The sequence below is a fragment of the Thamnophis sirtalis genome, unplaced genomic scaffold (assembly GCF_051295495.1).
Source record: "Thamnophis sirtalis isolate CommonGarterSnake01/CBP01778 unplaced genomic scaffold, rThaSir2_p1.2 scaffold_1, whole genome shotgun sequence".
Lineage (NCBI taxonomy): Eukaryota > Metazoa > Chordata > Lepidosauria > Squamata > Natricidae > Thamnophis > Thamnophis sirtalis.
Window position 1 is genome coordinate 82,047,545 of NW_028261381.1, and position 21,073 is coordinate 82,068,617.

Genomic DNA, 21,073 nt, shown 5'->3' on the forward strand with positions numbered 1-21,073 from the left:
ATAAAACATATACAGCAGAAAAAGCAGAAAGATTTAGAAGATCAGCTGTAAGAACAGTCATTTCTACCCTATGCTAACAACAGTTTTCAACAGCTTCTTTTATCCTTATCTATTCTCACTTCCTCCCATTCATATGGAACTATTTGAGGAAAAACATGGTTCAGTCTGGAAAACAGATAGGTTTGTTTGCAAATATGCTACTTATTTATATCAATGTATGTATTTATACAGAGAGAACAGCTTTCAAAATGTTCATGAGTGTACGGTTAGAAACATTCAGATAAAATAAACAGAATTTCTATAGTAGCAACAAACCTGACTAAGGATTCTTCTAGATTTATCGCCCATTTTTTGAACAAGATCAAATATTTGAAAATTCCAGCTGTTCATTTCTTCCATTAATGAATTATGGTTCTCTATTAACATCTTTTCTAAAGAATTCTCCTCAATCTGTGACGGAAAAAATAGTAAGATTAAATAAGAACAGGAAGTTGAAAGCAAACATCTTTTGTTATCATAAAATTAAGCTCTGTCAATCAGAATTCAACTAGGTACTGTTATGGTTACCCAGAGTAAAGGGACATTTGTATGTATTTGACTCTTAATATGAATTAAGATTATTTTATTATTCTGATTAATAACTGTAAATAAATATGTAGCGTCTTCCAAGATATTTTAGTTCAAAAATATGTTCGGTCTTCACAGCATTATTTTTATAAGATTCACAATCTGAGCTACTTTCTTCTCCCAATTTAAAATCAATTTGTATATATGTGTGTATGCATGCATGCATGTACCGTAAATCTCAATCTGGTCTTTGCTGAAGCAGTTGGTACAGATATAAGTGGAGCTTTTTTGTTAACAGCACTTATAATTCAACATTTGGAATCACTAACAATCTGCAAAAAACCAACACCACCATATACCAGGACAGTGGGTTTCTTTGTGTAAAAACAAAGATGCTCAGAGAGTCAGAATGTTATTGCGGTTATAATGTGACGCAAAATAATATGTAAGGCAAAGAAATATATGTAAATATGTTTTAATATTTTTGTATACATTTACTGCATCTTTTTTTGATTCTGATATTTTAAAAAATTCAAGATCGATTCAAACAGAAACCAAAGAAAATAAAATTCAGTATAAATAATGTTATAACAGGTAAATGGGTAAAGTATAGAAGTAGGGGTTTTTTTGCAATAAAATATTAAACATATTAAAACTAGAGATCAAACTATCAAAGTAAATCTGAAATAATATACTTGCATCAAACTGAAAATTCTTAGTTTGATCCATTTGACAAGAAGGATTTTTTGTTTCTCCCAATTCACTGTGCAGTTTCTCTGCATCATGGTTGGGGTCTTTTAAAATCTCACTGTTTCCATCTTCACCTTAAACAAGTACATATAATATTAGTAATTTAATCAAGCAAATTTAATCAAGCTGAATCTCATTATAAAACATACTAACATTTGAAAATATTGGAATTACTATAGATTGCTCTAAGATTTTAAAAACAAAATATACAAATGTTTTAAATAAATACTAAAATATATTTTTTAAAAATAGTATTCCAGATCGATATGCTCCTACCTTGATGATGTTTAAGAAATTGCTGAAATGTTGGCTGTTTTCCAAACTTTGAATTAGAATGGGTATTAAGACCCTTATGGGATTTTATCTATCACTATTATTATTTTTCTGGACATGCATTGTCCTTTGTTCTTTTGTTGTTACTACGTTGGATGCTTTATACCTCTCAGATTTTATTTTATAAATATAACGAAATAATTCTTAATTTTCTAGTATCACCTCCTAATGTGTTGGCAAGATCAACCGTTCACTATTACTGGTATGTTTTGTGGAGTGGAAGATGGGGAAAACATTTAAAATTCCCATTTTCTATACAAGTGAACTCTGCTCATGTTTTCCACTTCACAAAGTTCTGGATGGAAAACACTGTAGTTGAGATTGAAATTTATAAAGTGGATCACCTAAAGTGTTTTTCATGAATTCATATTCTCAAAGAAATAGTTATTACTGAAACAAAGGATGTTAAATATTCACATGGACCATAATCCTACCTGATTTTTGACTTTGACATTCTGCTACAGATTCAAATAATGAGTTTGCAACAGAGTTGAATACTTGCCGTCTGCAACTTATGGAAGAGTAAAAAAAACCAGAAATTTCATTTTCAATTTGTATTCACATTTTTCTAAATGTATTTTTCTTAAGTACTCTATCAATGAAGAGATATTAAAACTAGTAAGATAGTAAGAGTATCACTGCTGTAACTCCAATTTTGGCATCCACCAATATCTGCATTAGCTGCATTCAAGAAGGGCTTCAAGGGAGCATAGAGCATATCTTTAGAGGCCTTTTTTCACATATTTTTTCTGCACTGGCTGCCCATTGGTCTCCGGACACGTTTCAAGGTGCTAGTCGTTACTTATAAAGCCCTTCATGGCATCGGACCTGGGTACCTGAGAGAACGCCTCCTGCCAATTACCTCCCAAAGACCGATTCGATCGCACAGACTAGGCCTTCTCCGGATTCCATCTGCCAGCCAATGTCGGCTGGTGACCCCCCCCGGGGGAGAGCCTTCTCTGTTGCAGCTCCAGCCCTCTGGAACGAGTTCCCCATGGAGATCCGGACCCTTACGACCCTCCTGACCTTCCGTAAAGCTACTAAGTGCTCCGGCAGGCCGGGGGCTGTTGAAGTATCCAGCCCCACGGTAACTATGAATGTTGTTGTATTTTAAACTGTTGTTTGTCTTATTTATTTCCTTTCCCCTTTTTATTGTAAGTCACCCGGAGTCCTCCGGGAGTGGGCAGCATACAAGACTAATAAACTACAACTAAACTACTACAACTTTTCACATATTTTTTTTCACATATTTTCTCACATGTTTTTAGGATACAGGAGAAGAGAGAAATATATAAAAAAAGGTAAAGGCTGATGCAAATACAAAGAATCATCATTAGAGAAAGCTTACTTAGGTTCAGATACAAGCAGCCAATAATTGTATAAACCAATATTTTTTTAAAAAAAATATTGTAAATGCATGCCATAACAAACAGGTTATTATTTAATTTTAAAAAGTAATGGGAAGGGACCCTAAGATGACACCATCTATCAAATAAAGATATTATATATGCTAACTGCTTAAACAAAAATAGATCATTACCTATTACAGGTATAACATGAAGATGTTCTAAATTGTTGTTGACAATCTGAAAAATTAAACGGGCTTCCCAGAGATTTATGTACATTAATACTAGGTTTAGTAAAGAAATCAGTGGTATCAGGAAATTCCGCAGGTGGTCGATGATACCCACTGGAGAGAAATCCATTACTGGGTGAAATGCCAGGACTTAAATTCTGAGAAATTCCTAAAGGGAAGATGAAGGAGAAACCAAAGAAATAAAATGTTAGAAGAATAGCCCTGGTTCAACAGATGTTCTCAGGTTGCAGGTAAAATCTGGAACTCTCTGTCTAGAAAGGTGGTTTGGAACTCCTTTGTTAGTATACTTCTACTGACTCAAGATCTTTATTTTCAGAAAGGCATTCTCTCCATAAGGTACCTAAATATTTAAAAAAATGCTAGCTACTGGTTTTTAATATATTGTGATTTCTGTTTATATACTTTTCATACAGTGAACTTTTCATTAACCAGGTTTAATTTAATTTTCCACAAGAGTATCTCAGATCTATTAACAATTATAAGTTATTTTGCAAAAAAAATGGAGTTCTACTTATACATTATTGTTAGAACTTGTTTCACATGCTAATTCATACTTGTGTTTTTATTAATACCAGCCAGCAACATACATATGCATAAATACACACATGCACACAATGTGGGTGGGCTGTGTATCCTACAGCACTTGTACAATTTTTGAACTGTATCTGGTTACTTATATGTAATTCTTCATTTGATTATCTATGGATTCACACACAGAGATTTCACACCTTCTCCTATAGCTTTTCAGAATGTCCCAGAGGTAAAGAGAGACAGAGGGAGGAACTGGAACTATACTGAAGATTTAAAGACTGTTCAAACATTAAAAGGCTGACAAAATTTCAGCCAGCAATATTTGCAGCCTGCAAAGCTTGCTCTCAAGGACAAGCTCTGGACTGCTTTGTAAATATTTGCAAGTACAGGTAGTCCCCAACTTGCAACCATTAAAAGTTAAAACAGTACTGAAAAAAATGACATGGCCATTTTCACACTTACAACCTTTGCAGGATCCCCATGGTCATGTGATCAAAATTTAGGCGCTTGGCAACTGGAAGTATTTATGGCAATTGCACTGTCCTCGAGTCATGTGATTGCTATTTGTAACCTTCGCAGCCAGCTTCAAACAAGCGAAATCATGGAGGAAGCACGATTTGCTTAAGAACTGCACAATTCACTTAACAACTGCAGTGATCATAAAATGAGGAATAACTCAACAACTGCCTTGCTTAGCAATGGGAATTTTGGGTTCAATTGTTGTCATAAACCAATGACTACTTAAATATAAAAAATCTATAACATATTTCACTTAGCAAAATTCACATAATGTTTATTAAAGGGGGAATCTTTACTGCCACACATGTAACACCACTGTTTTGTGAACTGTGTTGGTTCCCAGTGTGTTTCTGGGGCAATTGAACTCGCTGGTTATCACCTTTAAAGCCCTTCATAGCTTGGGGATGGGTTACCTAAGGGACTGTCCTATCCTAACACTCCAATTCAATCTAGCAGGGGGGCATTCTACAAGTCCCTTCAGCCATTTTATTTTAGCTACATACGCAATAAGCAACTCACACCCTTAACTTTGGTAGCAAACAGAACAATAAAAACATCCTTTATCATTCTGCAAAATATGTATTTTATTATTTGAGCAAGCAACAAAATATTTTAATTAAAATAAAATAATCTAAGCAATATATAATTTTAAGTTGCATAAATGTACTGTTTTCAAAATAAACAATATCATTCTATGGACATCACTACAGACAATTTACAAACAATTATTACAGTCTTACCGGCTCGTCTAGAACCTGTATTGTTTGCTGAGGTCACTGAAGATGATCTTTGTTTCGGAATTGTCAATAGGTTTGTACCAACAAGAGGCCCATTTGGATAAGATCCTTGGCTAATTGAAAAACAGAAAAATAAATCTTTCTCCTCTTGTTTTACTAAACTAAAATACAGGAAAGTACATTTTAAAATTGCAATTAAATGTAAGACATCAATCAATGATTACAGTCAAAGGCAGGGATATTGAATAGTAAAGATATTAAAATAAACAAATAGTAATAAAATAGTAAAGAAGTAATAAGAACCATAAAACAAAACCCTGAATGATTCTCAGGTGCAAAAGACCAAGGTCCACATATGAAAGTTGAACTTAACTGATTTATTGCTAAAAGGAATCATGAGCCACGGTGGCACAGTGGTTAGAGTGCAGTACTGCAGGCTACTTCTGCTGATCACCAGCTGCCAGCAGTTTTGCAGTTCAAATCTCACCAGGCTCAAAGTTGACTCAACCTTCCATCCTTGCAAGGTGGATAAAATGAGGACCCAGATTGTTGGGGGCAATAAGCTGACTCTGTAAACTGTTTAGAGAGGGCTGTAAAGCACTGTGAAGCAGTATATAAGTCTAAATGCTATTGCTATCAACTAATGGTCAGTACTTGGTTATACTGAGATAAGGGTCAATGGCAATCAAAGCGGCTTGGACTTAGTTTGTGGCTACATAAAGAATTCTAGGCTGACCCCCCTTTTTACTCCTCCCCCTGGTACTACCAGTCCTTCTTTTATAATGACTTCATGCTGCCTAACAAATAAGCTAAATTCTGATTATGGGAGAGTTTATATTAGTTTCACTGCTGCGACACAGTATTTTGCTATAATTTGGGCTATAGAGGCTTTGCAGTCTAAAAAAAGCAAAGCACATGGAGAAATGAATATATAATTGTTCTTCCATGATAATGATGATGCAAGAGTAAGCTATGTTTGTAAAATAAAACATTGTTTCAATATGTCTGGTTTTTCATGGGAACATATGTTTCCAATAAGGGTTTCAAAATATCCTCTCTTCCCTGTTATAGTGCAAAAGGAAAAATATTATACTTAGCCCAGAAAAAAAGTGTTCCTTAATTTGGGAAAGGTAAATATGGACAGATAATTGGCTCCTTCCCAAAAATCTTTTGCCACCCAGGTGCTACTTCCTTGTACTACCTGATACTACCTGATACAATTGGAACTTAATATCACTCAAGTCTCTGCAGACGTGTATGCTTGGCAAGATTATATTCTAAGATTCAGATGAAATTTGCTGATAACCTACAAGTCCTAAACTTTTGCTCTATGATATTGTTTCAGCCTTCAAAAGTAGAGTAGAGCAAGGAGGGGAAATATCCCAAGGGGATGACTAAGGTGTTGATTTTGATTGGGTTTTTTGGATTTTATTCTTTGGGGTTTTACTGTTATTGTGGGATACCAGAGAATCATTTTAAAGTGAGGGTTCAGAGTATGAACTGCATTTTTGGGTAAGGGAAATATAGACCTCGTATAAATCTTAGAAATTTAAACTAAAGTTTAACAAGCATTCTTCCCAATATAAAGTTTTTTTTAAATAGTTGAAACAAAGTTGTAAGTTGGAAGAAACTTAGGGCAATCAGTGTGTGTGTGTGTGTGTGTGTGTGTGTGTGTGTGTGTGTGTGTGTGTCCGTCCCCCTATAAAATTTATTCAGATTTCATCCAAACCTGCAGTTTATTACCAAGATGCAATGAACATAATTTGCTTATAACATTTAGTAGACTTATAGGTCTACAATTAGGTAGGCCTTCAATATTATTTTTGGGGACTTATGGCTACCTTCATTCTACTTCTTAGGAGTCTTTCCTGTTTGATCAATAAATATAAACAGAGATATCATCAAGGAGGGCTACCAGTTACAATCCCCTTTAATTTATTTCAGGTAAGGAAAATTCATTATTTGGCATCTTCCTAGTCTTAACTGATTCTAGTTACACTTTCTGCTAAGTAATTGGAGTTAGCTATCCAGAGTGCTGAAGTCATGATAAACATTTTTACTATTATTAATCAGTACTCTTAACCTAAAGGTCTCCTTCTCTTGAAGAAGGATCAAATTGGCCAGATTTGCCAATTACATTAAAATTGTAAGTACAAAGTATGACCATTATAACCCATACTAGGTTCTAAACCACACCAATTAATATAAATTGATTTTTTTTCTTTGCCATATTGTTTGATAATATTTTTCAGTGTGACTTTATTTGGGACCTATTTAGAGGTATGTACAAATTAAATTACTCTTACAAAATAGGGCAGGAGAATTTACTAATCCACCCTTGGGTCTCTCACCTCACTGGGACAAAGTGAATTAATATAAAACCTAGTTTAGTCTAATTCAGTTGTAACTCATTTTTAGTATAATATAAAAATGTCACATTTTGAAAAAATATTTTAAAAAGAAATAGTCTTTTCATTTTGGCTACCATTCAAAAATATTCCATGATAAGAAGGTGCAGGTGTGGTTTTTTGGGGATAGTTATTTTTCCTGGTTATTACTGCTATTTCATGCAAGTCATCAGAACAACATAGCAGTATAATCATTATTATAAGTGTACCTTATTCATAATGTTATCTATGCACAGATACATAATTATATACTAAGATATAGTAAAGGTTAAACACACAGAAATGCAGCTAAGTGCTATAAAATATGGCATAGAAACATAATATATTTTGGAAACATAATAAAAATAATTGTACTGTATCAGACCACAGGCTTAATTACTCCAGCAATCTCTTGCGAGAAGCCCAAACATAGGACATCGGTACAAGGGAATATACTTTTCATGCTCCCTAGCAACTATGTGCTATTATCAATACCTAATAAAAGGTAACCACAGGCTGAAGACACAGGCACTGTTGAGGGAATTTAAAAGCAGGGATCCACTTGATCATGCTCTTTCAGTCTGTGATACTTTTTAAAATATTGCAATGCCTTGTCTACAAAGCGAACATACAATTTACAATGCACAGCATAATTTTTTTAAATAAACCACCACCTCAAATATTTGCATATAATTCTTGTTTAGTGACCTCAGTCAGGACCAGTCACTGGTCAAAGTGAAACCATAACTATGCTTATGATCTTATTTCAGCTTTCCTTTACTTTACTGACCTGCAAAGATTGTAAATGCGAGGATTAGCTGTAAAATTTCTTTTCCATCACTGTCATAACTACAAGCAGCGCCTAAACAAGACAGTCACAAAATGAGGACTATCTGTATAGCACTTTTCTTAATTCTAAGTTCATTGCTCAGGAGGCGAGAAAACCACTTATTTTTTTGTTTGTACTTTCTCAGCTGCCCAGCTTCCTCAAAGGGGGTTTGTGGGTGATGAAAGAGGCTCTGGGCAATGATTATATATTATTTAAGAAATGTATAATATAATTTATTGAAAGTAATGGTTTCAGCTTTGTACATACTGATTTATCTTTTGCTGTTGCCTATTAACAAAGAAATATTTTTGATGAATAATTGCTGCAGAAAAATGGATAGAAGTAGCATTTATGTTCTTATAACTCATGTAATTCTTAAAGAAAAAGTTTTTAGTTGTAGCTAATTTTAAATGAGAAACATACATGAAGAGTTTAGAAATCCTGAACTACTAATATATATTTCATTAATATGTTTAAACAGATTGTTTCCTATTAAAAAGAATAGTCCAAATTACAAATGCTTTCCAGACAATGTGTTTAACTAGGAAATGGAATGTAGGGTAACATATTTCTGGAGAGTTTTTATCATTACATTCTTTTATTTATTAACTTGTCCACTGTGCAACTTGGTGCCCATTAACGAATGCATTCTACTACTTATAACATTAATGTGTAATCCTACAAGTGACAATTTAGTCCTAATGCACACTGAGCATGTATTTTTATCAAATCTATCTTGGGGTTGCTATTCAAAAAGAATACTTAAGAGTTAAGGAAACGTTTATGTTAAACAATTTTCACTTTAAAAATGAATAGAAAAATAGCCACTATGTTATAAAACTATGCCATCTGCTGTTTAAAATGTTTAAAATACACATGAAGCATTTAGGTATGGTCAGAACTCAGAAGATTTTTGAAGTGAAGTCTGGTGCTTCGTTGTCTAGATAGGGAGAACTTGTATTTTATATACATTTTAGATCATACATAAAATTGCATAATTTAAGTTGCATATGTCTATTAATCCTTAGATTCATTTGTCTGTTTGGAAAGAAGTTTTATCATATATATAATTGGGTTAAATATACCAATTAAATTAATAATTTAATTTATACATATTGAAATTTTATAATAAACAGTTGGTGATGAATGAAATCTGAAACTTTTTTATTTGAACCAATCAATAATATGATTCAGTAACTATTTTTGCACTGATTATTATATCTATTTGATATATTTGTGGAAAATTTGTTAATAAACTTTTTCCTGCCTATATATTTTGGCTTCCACTATCCTCCAGCTTTTTTGTGTCTGAAAAATTAATTAGATTCTTACAGCTTCTATATTGGTCATTCTCTATTACTTATGTCAGGAGTGTCAACTCACATTGTCACAGAGGCATCATATGACGTAATGGGACTTTTCCCCCTTCACTAAAACGGGTGTGGGTCTGGCCAGTACATGATGCAGCTGGGTTTGACAGGCCTGGCTTATGTGTATGTTCTCGCTTCTTTCTTTTTAAACATTTGCTTAAATGTTTCTTACCCTGCCCAGTAGAAGACCTTTCCATCACAATTTCTTGACCTCTGTACTAGAAGATGCATTTCTAAAACTCACTTTCTCTGACTTTTATCACTTAAGTTTTATTTTTCAGTTTGCACAAAGGAACTACTAGCATGCAAACTGGAGATTTAAATATATGAGTACATTGTTAAAAAATCAACATGATTCTCAATAATGTCATGTTTAGGCTTTCAGATATGAGCAGCAAAAATCTAGATTATTATTGACTGGTATTTAATTATTTGCTGTCATCTAGTGGTCATCTGGATTTCTGCAGTTCTGTTCTGAAAATTCTTGTGTTCTAGTAACTGCTTGGTAGCTCTTATGCATTAGCTTCAACTTTCTAATTTATAGAGAAAATTTAAAAATCTAAGAATTCATTTATTAATAAATGTAATTCACCTCTGACATTTAAATTTTACTGGTTCTTCTCACAAGAGCAAAACAGACTGTAGGCAAGCTGATGGCATTCATCCCTTTTATATTATTTCTGAAAATTATCCACCTAAACTAGAATGATAGAAACTGACTAAATGCTTCCAAGTGGTGCTAGATTCCTGCTTTTTATTTCACTATCCAATACACATTATACAGAAATGACATCATTAGTTACAACTTCATTTCATAACTCTTGATGTTCAGAATTAGTGTTTGCTATTAATTACTGCCTAAAACACCATACATTAAACATCTTGGAAGAATGAAATAATGAATGTAATTACATATATTTTACACTATTTATAGCATTTGAGAACTATATTGTACAATATTTATTTAATTCAGTACATATGAATATTTTCTACTGTAGGTAAAAAAAATACTATGAAATCTACATTGGTAATATGCTAACCTTGAAAGATTATATTTATGGTGCGACCTTTTGCCATTATTACGTTCCCATCTAGAAGTTGGATCAACAGGCAACAAGCTTCCTAAATTTTGCCTTAACTGTGGTGTTGGTAAACTATTTCGGCTGCTCAGTACCTAGTTAAAGAACAAGTTAAGAAAAATTATACTTCATTCCCACAAAAAAAAATCCATTTTAAATCATGCTTTGTTATTCTCAGCAGTACAGATATTAGCATCATTGAATTTAAATCATTGAATTTAAATCAGCTAGGTATATAATAGCTAAAGTAATTAAATTGTAAACAACTTTATCTTCAAAAAGTTTGACTACCCCATTATCAGTTCTCTATCCATTTATTTTTTTGCCATAAGCACCAGAGGATTGCATTTATACAAATATATTAATATTTAATTTAATTTAATTTAATAGATTTATAGGCCGCCCAATCCCGGAGGACTCTGGGCAGCTTACACAGAACAAGAAAGGAAAACAACAAAATAAAATAAAAATGAATATTAAAATTCTCCAACATGCATGCATGCACCCTACATAATAAGGTCAACAGCCCCAGGCCTGCCGGAACAGCCAGATTTTAACAGCTTTTCTGAAGGCTGAATATTCTGAATATTGTACTTGAGACAACACTATCTCCAACATTGATTGAAAGGCCTGCTATAGTAACTGAAAGTTTACTTCTTAGGCAGTTTAACTTTAAACTAAGACTTTAGTAAGAGTGGAAAGTTATCAGTTTTATTGCAAATAATAGTTCAGCAATTCTAACAAAGAATATTTGTAGTTCAGGGTTGACGTGGGGGGTCCTTGGTGCTCTGTGAGTTTCTTGCTTTCTTAAAGATGTTTCATTACCCAAACTAGGTAACATCATCAGTGCTCTAGGTAGAATTAAGCAATTCTGCTTTTCATTACTGTTGTGTTCTGAGCTTGCGCTGACTAGAGGTTTGAGCGGGAAAGCGCTCGACAGCCGATTGGCTGATCGTTTGACAGCTCCTGTATAAATAGGGAGCTGTCCAAACGAGCAGCGCGCGTTCCTATCTAAGCCGGTTCTGAAGTGTTAGCTTGTACTTAAGGGAATAAACTTGTTAGCCTTTTATTCCTGTCTCTGCCTCAGTTCTTCTGGCTACCCACGGGTCCTTGGTACACACCACTGGCGACGAGGATGGGATTGCCAAACTGAGGTACGAGAAGCTGAAGTCACTGATAGCTGAAGGCACTCGCTGAGTCACTAGAACCGCGCTTAATCATACCGCGACGAGACGTCGTTGGTTCTGACAGGAATGGCCACGTTAAATTTCGCGCCATTCAACTATGGAGCTGAGACATGGGAGTCGTACACGGCTCGATTTGAATGCTTCCTGGTCGCACACGACCTTACCGAGCTGACAGATGAGAGGAAATGCGCGTTTTTCTTGTCTGTGTGTGGCTCAGACGTTTTCCACACAGCCAGAGCTCTGACAGCTCCTGACCCGATAAAGGCCGTTCCGTGGCCTGAGCTAATGGCCAAACTGAAGAGCCATTATGCTCCGTCCCCGTCCAAGATAGCCAGCCGGCACGCCTTCCATCAGCGCAGCCAAGCTGAGGGGGAGTCCGTGAGTGCCTACGTTGCTGCCCTACGATCCGCCGCCCTGCACTGCGAGTTCCGGGACTTAGATGAAGCCCTTCTCGACCGTTTAGTGTGTGGCCTCCGCGACCTCAAACTACAGAAGAGGCTTCTAACAAAATCAGACTTGTCGTTCCAGAAAGCCTTCGATGAAGTTCGGGCCTCCGAAATAGCTGCTGCTTCCCTAGCCACCATCGCGAAAGCCCGGGCCGCCAACGCCGCGCAGCCTGCCAATGCCTTTAACACAGTAACCAGCCAGCCAGACTCGGAAAGCGAAGATTCCGATGCTGAAGCATCTAATGAGGACATCAACCGCCTTGATGAGGCGAGCAGAAGGAGCTGGCAACGGCAGAAGGGCAGACCTAAATCTGCATGTAGTGGTTGCGGAGGTAACCACGAAAGAGCTGACTGCAGATTCAGGCAAGCCCTCTGCCAGCGCTGTGGCAGGAAAGGTCACATCGCTCGAGTGTGCTGAGCCGCACAGCCCATGTCCTCGTCCGAGTCACAGACTGAGAGGTCGCGGCCATATCGTCCCAGAACAGAGGGCCCTAAGAAAGCGAGAGTGGACTGCCATTCCATTCTCCGTAACTCTCACCATAGTCTCTCGTGCAACCAACTTCAGAAGAAAATTCAACTGACAGTCATGGTCGAGGGGAAGCCCTGCGAGATGGAGCTCGACACCGGGTCTGCCACATCCATCGTGTCATGGAGCACCATCAAACGCATCGTGCCGCAGCTTTCGAAACGCCAGCTGAACGATTGCCATATCACACTGAGAGACTATCAGGGCAACCTGATCCCAATAATTGGCACCCGCAAGGTCAGAGTGCAGTTCAAGGGGTTTGACGGCCGCCTACCCCTCATTGTAGTCGACGGACAGCTGCCCAGCCTTCTCGGCCTCGACTGGTTCCAGTCCCTGGGTCTGCAGATCAACGGAATTCACCACCTCAGCTCCAACGCACTCGACTGCCTGGTCAACGAGTTCCCCGAAGTCTTTGATGGCAAATTAGGCAAGTACACGGGCACGCCGGTTTCCTTTAACCTCGACCCGTCCGTACAGCCGGTGCGGATGAAGCCTCGCCGGGTGCCCATCGCCCTCAAACCAAAAGTAGACGCTGAACTGGACAAATTAGTGGCTCAGGGCATTTTGGAGCCAGTGGACCACGCCAGATGGGAAACACCCATTGTGCTACCCATCAAGCCAGATGGCAGCGTGAGAATTTGCGCTGACTACCGCTGCTCCATCAACCGTGCTTTGCCTTCCCACGCATACCCAGTACCGGTGGTTCAACATCTGCTGCACACCTTGGGCAAGGGGACTGTGTTCGCGAAGCTCGACCTCGCCCAAGCCTATCAACAGCTGGTCGTGGACGATGAAGCAGATGAAGCACAGACAATTGTCACGCACCGGGGTGCGTTCCGTTGCCGCAGACTGCAGTTTGGGGTCAGCATTGCCCCGGGACTGTTCCAGAGCTTAATGGAGCGGCTGCTCCAAGGACTACAAGGCGTCGTCCCCTATTTTGACGACGTCCTTGTTTCAGCCACCTCCATGGAGGAACTCATGGCACGTTTGCGCATGGTTCTCCAAAGATTCCAAAAAGTGGGCCTGAAGGTTAAGAGAGATAAATGCCAAGTTGCGGTATCCCAGATAGAATTCTTAGGGTTCCTCATCGATGGCAAGGGCATCCACCCCACGGCTGCCAAAACCAAAGCCATCGTTGAGGCCCCTGCTCCAAAGAACAGAGCTGAATTACAGGCCTTTTTAGGCCTACTCAATTTTTACGCTGTCTTCCTTCCCCACAAGGCGACAGTCGCTGAGCCACTACATCGTCTCCTTGACTCGGGTGCCCCGTGGGTGTGGGGCCGCCGGGAAGCCTCCGCGTTCTTAGCAGTCAAGCACCTGCTTGTTTCCAACGATGTGTTAGTGCAGTACAGCGAGCACTTACCCCTTGTGCTCGCTTGTGACGCTTCACCCTATGGGGTGGGCGCCGTCCTTTGCCATCAGTTACCCAGCGGAGCAGAGGTGCCAGTTGCCTATTTTTCAAGCACACTCTCTGCCGCTGAACGTAACTATGCCCAAATTGACAAAGAGGCTCTTGCCATTGTGGCTGGGGTGCGCCGTTTCCACCATTACTTGTACGGCCGCCCGTTCCAAATTGTCACCGATCACAAGCCCCTGCTCGGGCTGCTTGCTGGGGATCGCCCTGCCCCACAGGTTCTCTCCCCATGCATGACCCGCTGGTTTGTTTTCCTGGCTTCCTACGATTACCAGCTGAAACACAGACCGGGGAAGCAGATCGCCCACGCCGATGCTCTCAGCTGTTGCCCCCTGCCAGAGGCCGTGGACGACCCTGCTGCTGCCGCACCGGTCTTCCTGATAGACGACCTCAACCTTCCTCTCTCTGCCGCCGACATCGCCCGGGAGTCCGCAAGGGATCAGGTAATTTCCCGGGTGCTAGACTGGGTTAAACGAGGGTGGCCAAAGGACCCCGTAGACAACGTTTACCTTCCCTTTAAATCTCGCCTAGCGGAGCTCTCCGTTCAGCACGGCTGTTTGCTATGGGGCCATAGGGTTGTAGTACCTGCCTCACTGAGGACTACTGTCCTGCGGCAGCTACATCACGCTCACCCGGGAATCGTCCGGATGAAAGCCTTAGGTAGAAGTTATGTGTGGTGGCCTAAGCTTGACCAAGGCATCGCCGACTATGTCGCCGACTGCCCGCAATGCCAGGGTGCCCAGGCGTTGCCACCAAAAGCTGAGCCGCGAACGTGGGAGGCCCCTTCAGCCCCATGGTCCCGCATTCATGTTGATTTTGCAGGCCCTATTCACGGCCACATGCTCTTTGTCGCTGTGGACGCCTTCTCGAAATGGGTTGAGGTCGTCCACATGTCCTCTACTACTGCAGACGCGCTAACAGTGACCCTGCGCCGCTTATTTGCCACCCACGGCCTGCCCGATGTGTTGGTGTCCGACAATGGACCGCAACTGACAGCCACCAAGTTTGAAGCTTTCCTTGCTTCACAGGGCATCCGACATGCCCTCACCTCCCCGTTCCATCCCGCTAGCAATGGATTGGCGGAGCGCGCTGTTCGCTCCGTCAAAGAGGCTCTTTCCAAGCTAGACCACCTTCCCTGGCAAGAAAGGATTGACGCCTTCCTGCTAGCCCAACATACTACTCCCTCGCCAGAGACGAACACGAGCCCAGCCGAGCTCCTCATGGGACGACGGTTGCGGACAACCTTAGACCGTTTGCACCCCACTTATTCCGTTGCCACCCCATTAGATTCCCGGGGAGGGTCCCGTTCCTTCATCCAGGGGGAGGCAGTGTATGCCCGGAATTATGTAGGACATGCCTTGTGGCTACCGGGCATAATAACTGACCAGACCGGGCCCTGCTCCTACAGGGTTAGGCTCCTCGACGGCAGAGTCTGGAAACGCCATTGCGACCAGTTGCGGAGCAGGCACCAACCACCAACAAGCCAGCAGCAGTCAACCGATCTGCCAGCCCCGACGGGCACGCCGACCGACGCAGAGCAAGGAAACAAGGAGGTCAGCCGAGATCCAGCAGCCTCAGTCCCAAACCGAAGCGGCGACTTACCTGGTGGGCCAGCACCATCCTGCGTTCTCCGGCGGCCCAGGCGATCACCGTCCTCCGATGCAGAGTCCTCGGTCGAACAGCCAGAGCCTTCAAGCGAAGCAGAAGGGCCTAGGGCATCAGGCCGCATCAGGCGGCGTCCAGCTTACTTGCAGGACTACGCCTGCGCGAACTTAAGGGGGGAGGAGTGTTGTGTTCTGAGCTTGCGCTGACTAGAGGTTTGAGCGGGAAAGCGCTCGACAGCCGATTGGCTGATCGTTTGACAGCTCCTGTATAAATAGGGAGCTGTCCAAACGAGCAGCGCGCGTTCCTATCTAAGCCGGTTCTGAAGTGTTAGCTTGTACTTAAGGGAATAAACTTGTTAGCCTTTTATTCCTGTCTCTGCCTCAGTTCTTCTGGCTACCTACGGGTCCTTGGTACACACCAATTACCTATAAGCATTTTGTTATTTTCATTAAGCAATAGGTTTATTTTATCTTCTGTTTATTTAAAAATTCCTGAAGAAGTTTATATTGCTGGGTTTTAAAACATTCCTTGACTATCTCATTCATCCTTATGAAATTCTAAAGTGACCAGTTTATTTTTCTTTCATGACCTGCCATTTTTTCCGTTTAGATCATCCTTTTATTTTATTTTTTTACAGCCACTTTGGCTTCTTCTGCAAGCATTTTTTTCATAATTGAAATTGTCCACAATTGTGCTTTCAGTATAGCTTTTAAAGCACATACAATAAGCTCTTTTTCCTATTAGCTTCTCCTGCAATTCTTGTATCATTTCTTTGTGCTTATTAAAATCCAGAGTTCATATTCAAGTAGCTTATTTGCAGTTGTATTTTCTTCCAATGTTTCTGCTTCTTCCAAGGTGTCAATCTAGCCTCCTTTAAAATCATGTCACTAATGTCTAGTGACGGTTTCCATTCTTTAAAGTAAAAAGGTGTTAACAAGGTACGTGATGAGTAGTATAAGTAAACAATTTGCTGTTGGAATACGTTTTCTCCTTATTATTGATTAAATTCTAATGAAACAATGTGAAAATTAAAGGAGGAATAGAAGAGAAATTCAGGAACACTTTAAGCACCAAGTACTTTATTACATTGGGAGGTATTTAAAAATGTTATGTACATGCTATATATTGATTACAATGGTAATATTTTAACCTTGTGCAGCTTACAGTCTCCTCTTTCAGGTGACTCTTCCATTTCTGGACAGGAATAAAACCCCGGAAAGGGAGTAAACAGGTTAGTCTTTGGCCTGCATGAACCTGAGAAAGCACTTAGTGAGTTATTGATGCTTTGAAGAGAAGAAATCACATGTGGAGGAAGGACTGGATCAGACAGAAGTTCAGACACTATATTGCGAGTCTGATTTAGTACAGAAAGATCAACTTCCGTTCCACTGCATGCATTCTATAATAGAGAAAAATAATATTGGCTATTAATAACAGGAGCTTTTACCTTGTGCATTTTTAATAGAAACAGGAAATACATCTCAGATATTCTGTAAAGGTACATTCAAAAATGTGATGCATAATATATTTTAACAAGTAAATATTGTGAAAATATACTATAATATTAAGATAGTACAAAAATATTTTAAGTTTTGCTACTTATTTACAATTTGGGAAAAATATTTGCAGATCTGCATAAATAAAACGGTCTCATTTCTAGGCTTTTTAAACCAAAGTGAGAATAGTATACATTTTTGGCACAATATTGCCAAATGTATTTAAATCTTTATTTTCAATTGTACATGTAATCCTTCAGCTATGAATGTAATGGAGCCTGCCAATTCCATTCGCAACCTGAGGATATGTTGGAGTGAATCACATAAAACAAATATGATCACTCCCTTGTAAGTATTTGGGTGGGTTATGTCATAACTTCAAATGGTTGCTAAGTGAACTGTTGTAACTGGAGGATTACCATATTTAACTGGAAGGGTATGGCATTCTAAGTGAAATGATTTTTTTAAAACATTAAAAAATGAAATAGTTTACAAGATACAGAAGCAAGCATTTTTTGCTACATAATATGAACATTATACAAGTAATACTGAAGTGTATCAGTTATTCTGCATTACATTTTCTGAGGCACAAATCCATTTTTTCAGAGTTATTCTGAAATTATTCTTAATTACAAAAAGATCAACAAATCTCATTCTTGCTTCATTTTGCTCATATATAATGCCACTTCATTGGATTCTAATGTCTGTTTTCCCTTTAGATATTATAGGAAATATTGATCTTCCAGATACTGTCCTGGAAAGCTCATAGAGAGAACCAAATGAGACTAGTTACTTACGGTAGACTAGAATAAAACAATATACAAATGAAATTCCACAATTGAAAGCAATCAAAACTAGGGTGGTGATAGTGGTAGTGGGTTGTATTTATCCAGGCTGCAAGGTTTTAACCCTAAGCTTTTTCCTCTCATCTTTCTCAGTCACTGGATGTTTTGTCACTTTCTTCAAGGCAAGAAGAGGCAGTTGTGTTGACTTCTCTCAAGAGAACTACTGCTACTTGCCAACTTCATTATCTCCTTCTTTTCTTCTTCTCCTTCTCTTTGAGAAGGTTTCATATCCTTTTCACCCTTGCTCTCTATGGCCTAGTATCCAACTTTTTGTAATACTTATCCCTTTTCTCAACACCAGGCAAAGTAAAAGCACCTAACATGGCTGGCCTTCCTGATAAGGATGCTTAAGAGTGTACTCATACACAATTCACTTGATCCACAAGAGGATGCTGAAAGGCTTCAAATTTCTGGGACAAAATAGGAGGAATATAAAAGAACCTCCAGCAGTAAGTAAGAGTGCTTGTGATATATCTGGCCCAAAATGGAGATATCTCAGTGGAAGCATCAACTTCACAATTATACATACAATACAATAGCAGAGTTGGAAGGGACCTTGGAAGTTTTCTAGTCCAATCCGCTGCCTAGGCAGGAAACCCTATACCATTTCAGACAAATGGCTATTCAACATCTTCTTAAAGACTTCCGGAGGCAAGCTGTTCCACTGGCTAAATTAATTTAGGCTAATTATATTAACACTGGCATAATTAGTTTAGCCAGTTCTAAGAAGGTTCCAGTTCTAAGGAACTCATGTGAATACACCGGTGTCAGAGTATTGGGGAAGGGGAAATTTCCCATGTCCAACCAGAAGTAGGAGAAGAGTCATGGAGGAAGAAATATTCCGGTTTCTGGAAAAACAATGGGGAGGGACCATTCAGTTCTCAAGAACAGGTTATTCCATAGGGCTGTTCCATAATTTTCAGGTTAAGTAGAAGGATGATGTTTTGAGGGTTGTAAATCTTGTACCCTGGAGGATCAAAGGTGATTATCTTAGGCCCAATGAATATGTCAATTGTGAGTGTATAGCTAGTCAGTATCCAAGTCTATCAAAAAATATAATGGAGAAGCGAAATAAAGCTGTAACAATTCCTAATGATTGCTGAGTTCTAGAGGCTTGGTACAGAGATGGGTTGCTGCCAGTTCGGCCCAGTTTGGCCAAACCCGTAGTAGCAGCGGCGAGAGGCTCCGCCTTCCCACCTGGACGCTTCTGCACATGTGCAGAAGTGTTGTGCCAAGCATGTGGGGGAGCGCGCCCAAAGTGGTAGTAAAGAAATTGGCAACCCACCTCTGGTTTGATGATCTTTCTAATGGGCCGTAGCTATGAAGAGCGACATCAGTTTCAATTTTATGAGAAGGCCGGATGAATATATTTGAATATATATAGGCAGAATATGTGTTATGGAAATTTTGGTGAAGTTGCCTGTGCTTTAAACTATTCATGACAAAAGACAATGACTGACTGCCTATATAAAATTTCCCTAGATTTCCTGAGAAAGAATTTACTTTATTTGATGCACATTTTTATTTACAAGGCAAATATCAATTTGGTATTTTTTTTCCTGCTAGAGTTCTTTTTATATTTTACATGTACTGACCTGATGATGAGGTTTATACCATTGCTTTAAGTCCCAGTCCCAAAGAATCATCTGTAAAAACAAAAAACCAGGAAGTTATAAGCAAATTGTCCATATTTGGCAACATTCAAATCATGAATTAGAAATAAAAAATACTTCTGTAAATTATCTATATTTGCTGCATTTAGCTGCTGCACTTCACTTCAATAAATAAAAAGTGAATACTGTGTAAGGAAGTTCCTGGAAAATAGTTAATTAGTTTAAAAAGTAATTTAAACAATTTTGTATTTCACAAATTTCTTTCCCTATACATACTTTTTCAATATATTCATTAAAGTTATTTATTTGTTCAATTTATATAGCTGCCCATATGTGACTCTGGGCAGGTCAAAAAGGGGAAATATAAAAAAAATCAAAATAATAAATATTAAATAACAATAATCAAAATAATTCAAAATTAAAACCTTAAAAACCATTAAAAGTACAATCTTCAACACTAACACATTTAAAATGAAAACTGTAAAAAACCATCTATGAGCATTTAAACCAAGCTTTTAACAGTATAGAAATTTAGCAGGATCCACATCACCAAAAGTTTTCCATTTCAGATTTAGAGACAATGGGATAGGCAGAAGAACTTTATTAGCATAGAGATAGTTGTCACTTTCTCATTCATTCACATGTTCTCATTTTTCAAATTTCAGTAGAAGTTTATGTATTTCAGCAATCACATATTCATTTTATACATCATTCAATTTCAAATTTGGTCTTGCAATATTCACAACCATAAACTCTTTTGTCTATTTTAAATCTTTCCAACAGCTGTAAATAAGAAAACATTAGAAACTATATTCCTCTGCCATCAGTTCTCTTGATTTTATTCCATAACCTGTGTTTGATCACATTCATCCTTTGCTGACCCCCCAATAACGCGCTAGATGTCTCTTCTCATGCATTATCTTCCTCAACATTAACTATGGATAGTGATAGGATCTATGAGAAGGGAGAGGTCACATGGATGCAATACGACCAATGCCCACAGTTGCCCTCTCAGTGGTGGCGAGTAAGGCTTCAGTCAGATTGTGCAAGCAGACCTTCAGATACAACTATCAGGTAAAAGAAATAATGGTCCTGCTTTAGTTAATAGCACCTGGAATATTAGTTGCTGATATTCTGGACACTGCAGTTTAAAAAACAAGCTGAGAAATTAGAATGTATGCAGAGAAGGGAGACTAAATTGGTAAGGGGCCTAGAGATCAATCAAATAACAAAAAATTGAAA

At 38.7% G+C, this 21,073-nt stretch overlaps 1 protein-coding gene across 1 annotated transcript in view; it reads right to left on the reverse strand.

Moving 5' to 3' along the window:
- The window catches only part of PDE3B (phosphodiesterase 3B), a 50,910-nt gene that overhangs the window by 10,375 nt on the left and 19,462 nt on the right, over positions 1–21,073 (reverse strand). Inside the window, exons 2-9 of the mRNA XM_087717498.1 lie at positions 19,814–19,864; positions 17,028–17,276; positions 10,661–10,794; positions 5,038–5,147; positions 3,191–3,395; positions 2,085–2,161; positions 1,267–1,391; positions 316–450 (exon numbers count right to left, since the gene is read on the reverse strand). Coding sequence (XP_087573624.1) covers positions 316–450; positions 1,267–1,391; positions 2,085–2,161; positions 3,191–3,395; positions 5,038–5,147; positions 10,661–10,794; positions 17,028–17,276; positions 19,814–19,864 — 1,086 coding nt within the window. The remainder of the gene's footprint in view (positions 1–315; positions 451–1,266; positions 1,392–2,084; positions 2,162–3,190; positions 3,396–5,037; positions 5,148–10,660; positions 10,795–17,027; positions 17,277–19,813; positions 19,865–21,073) is intronic.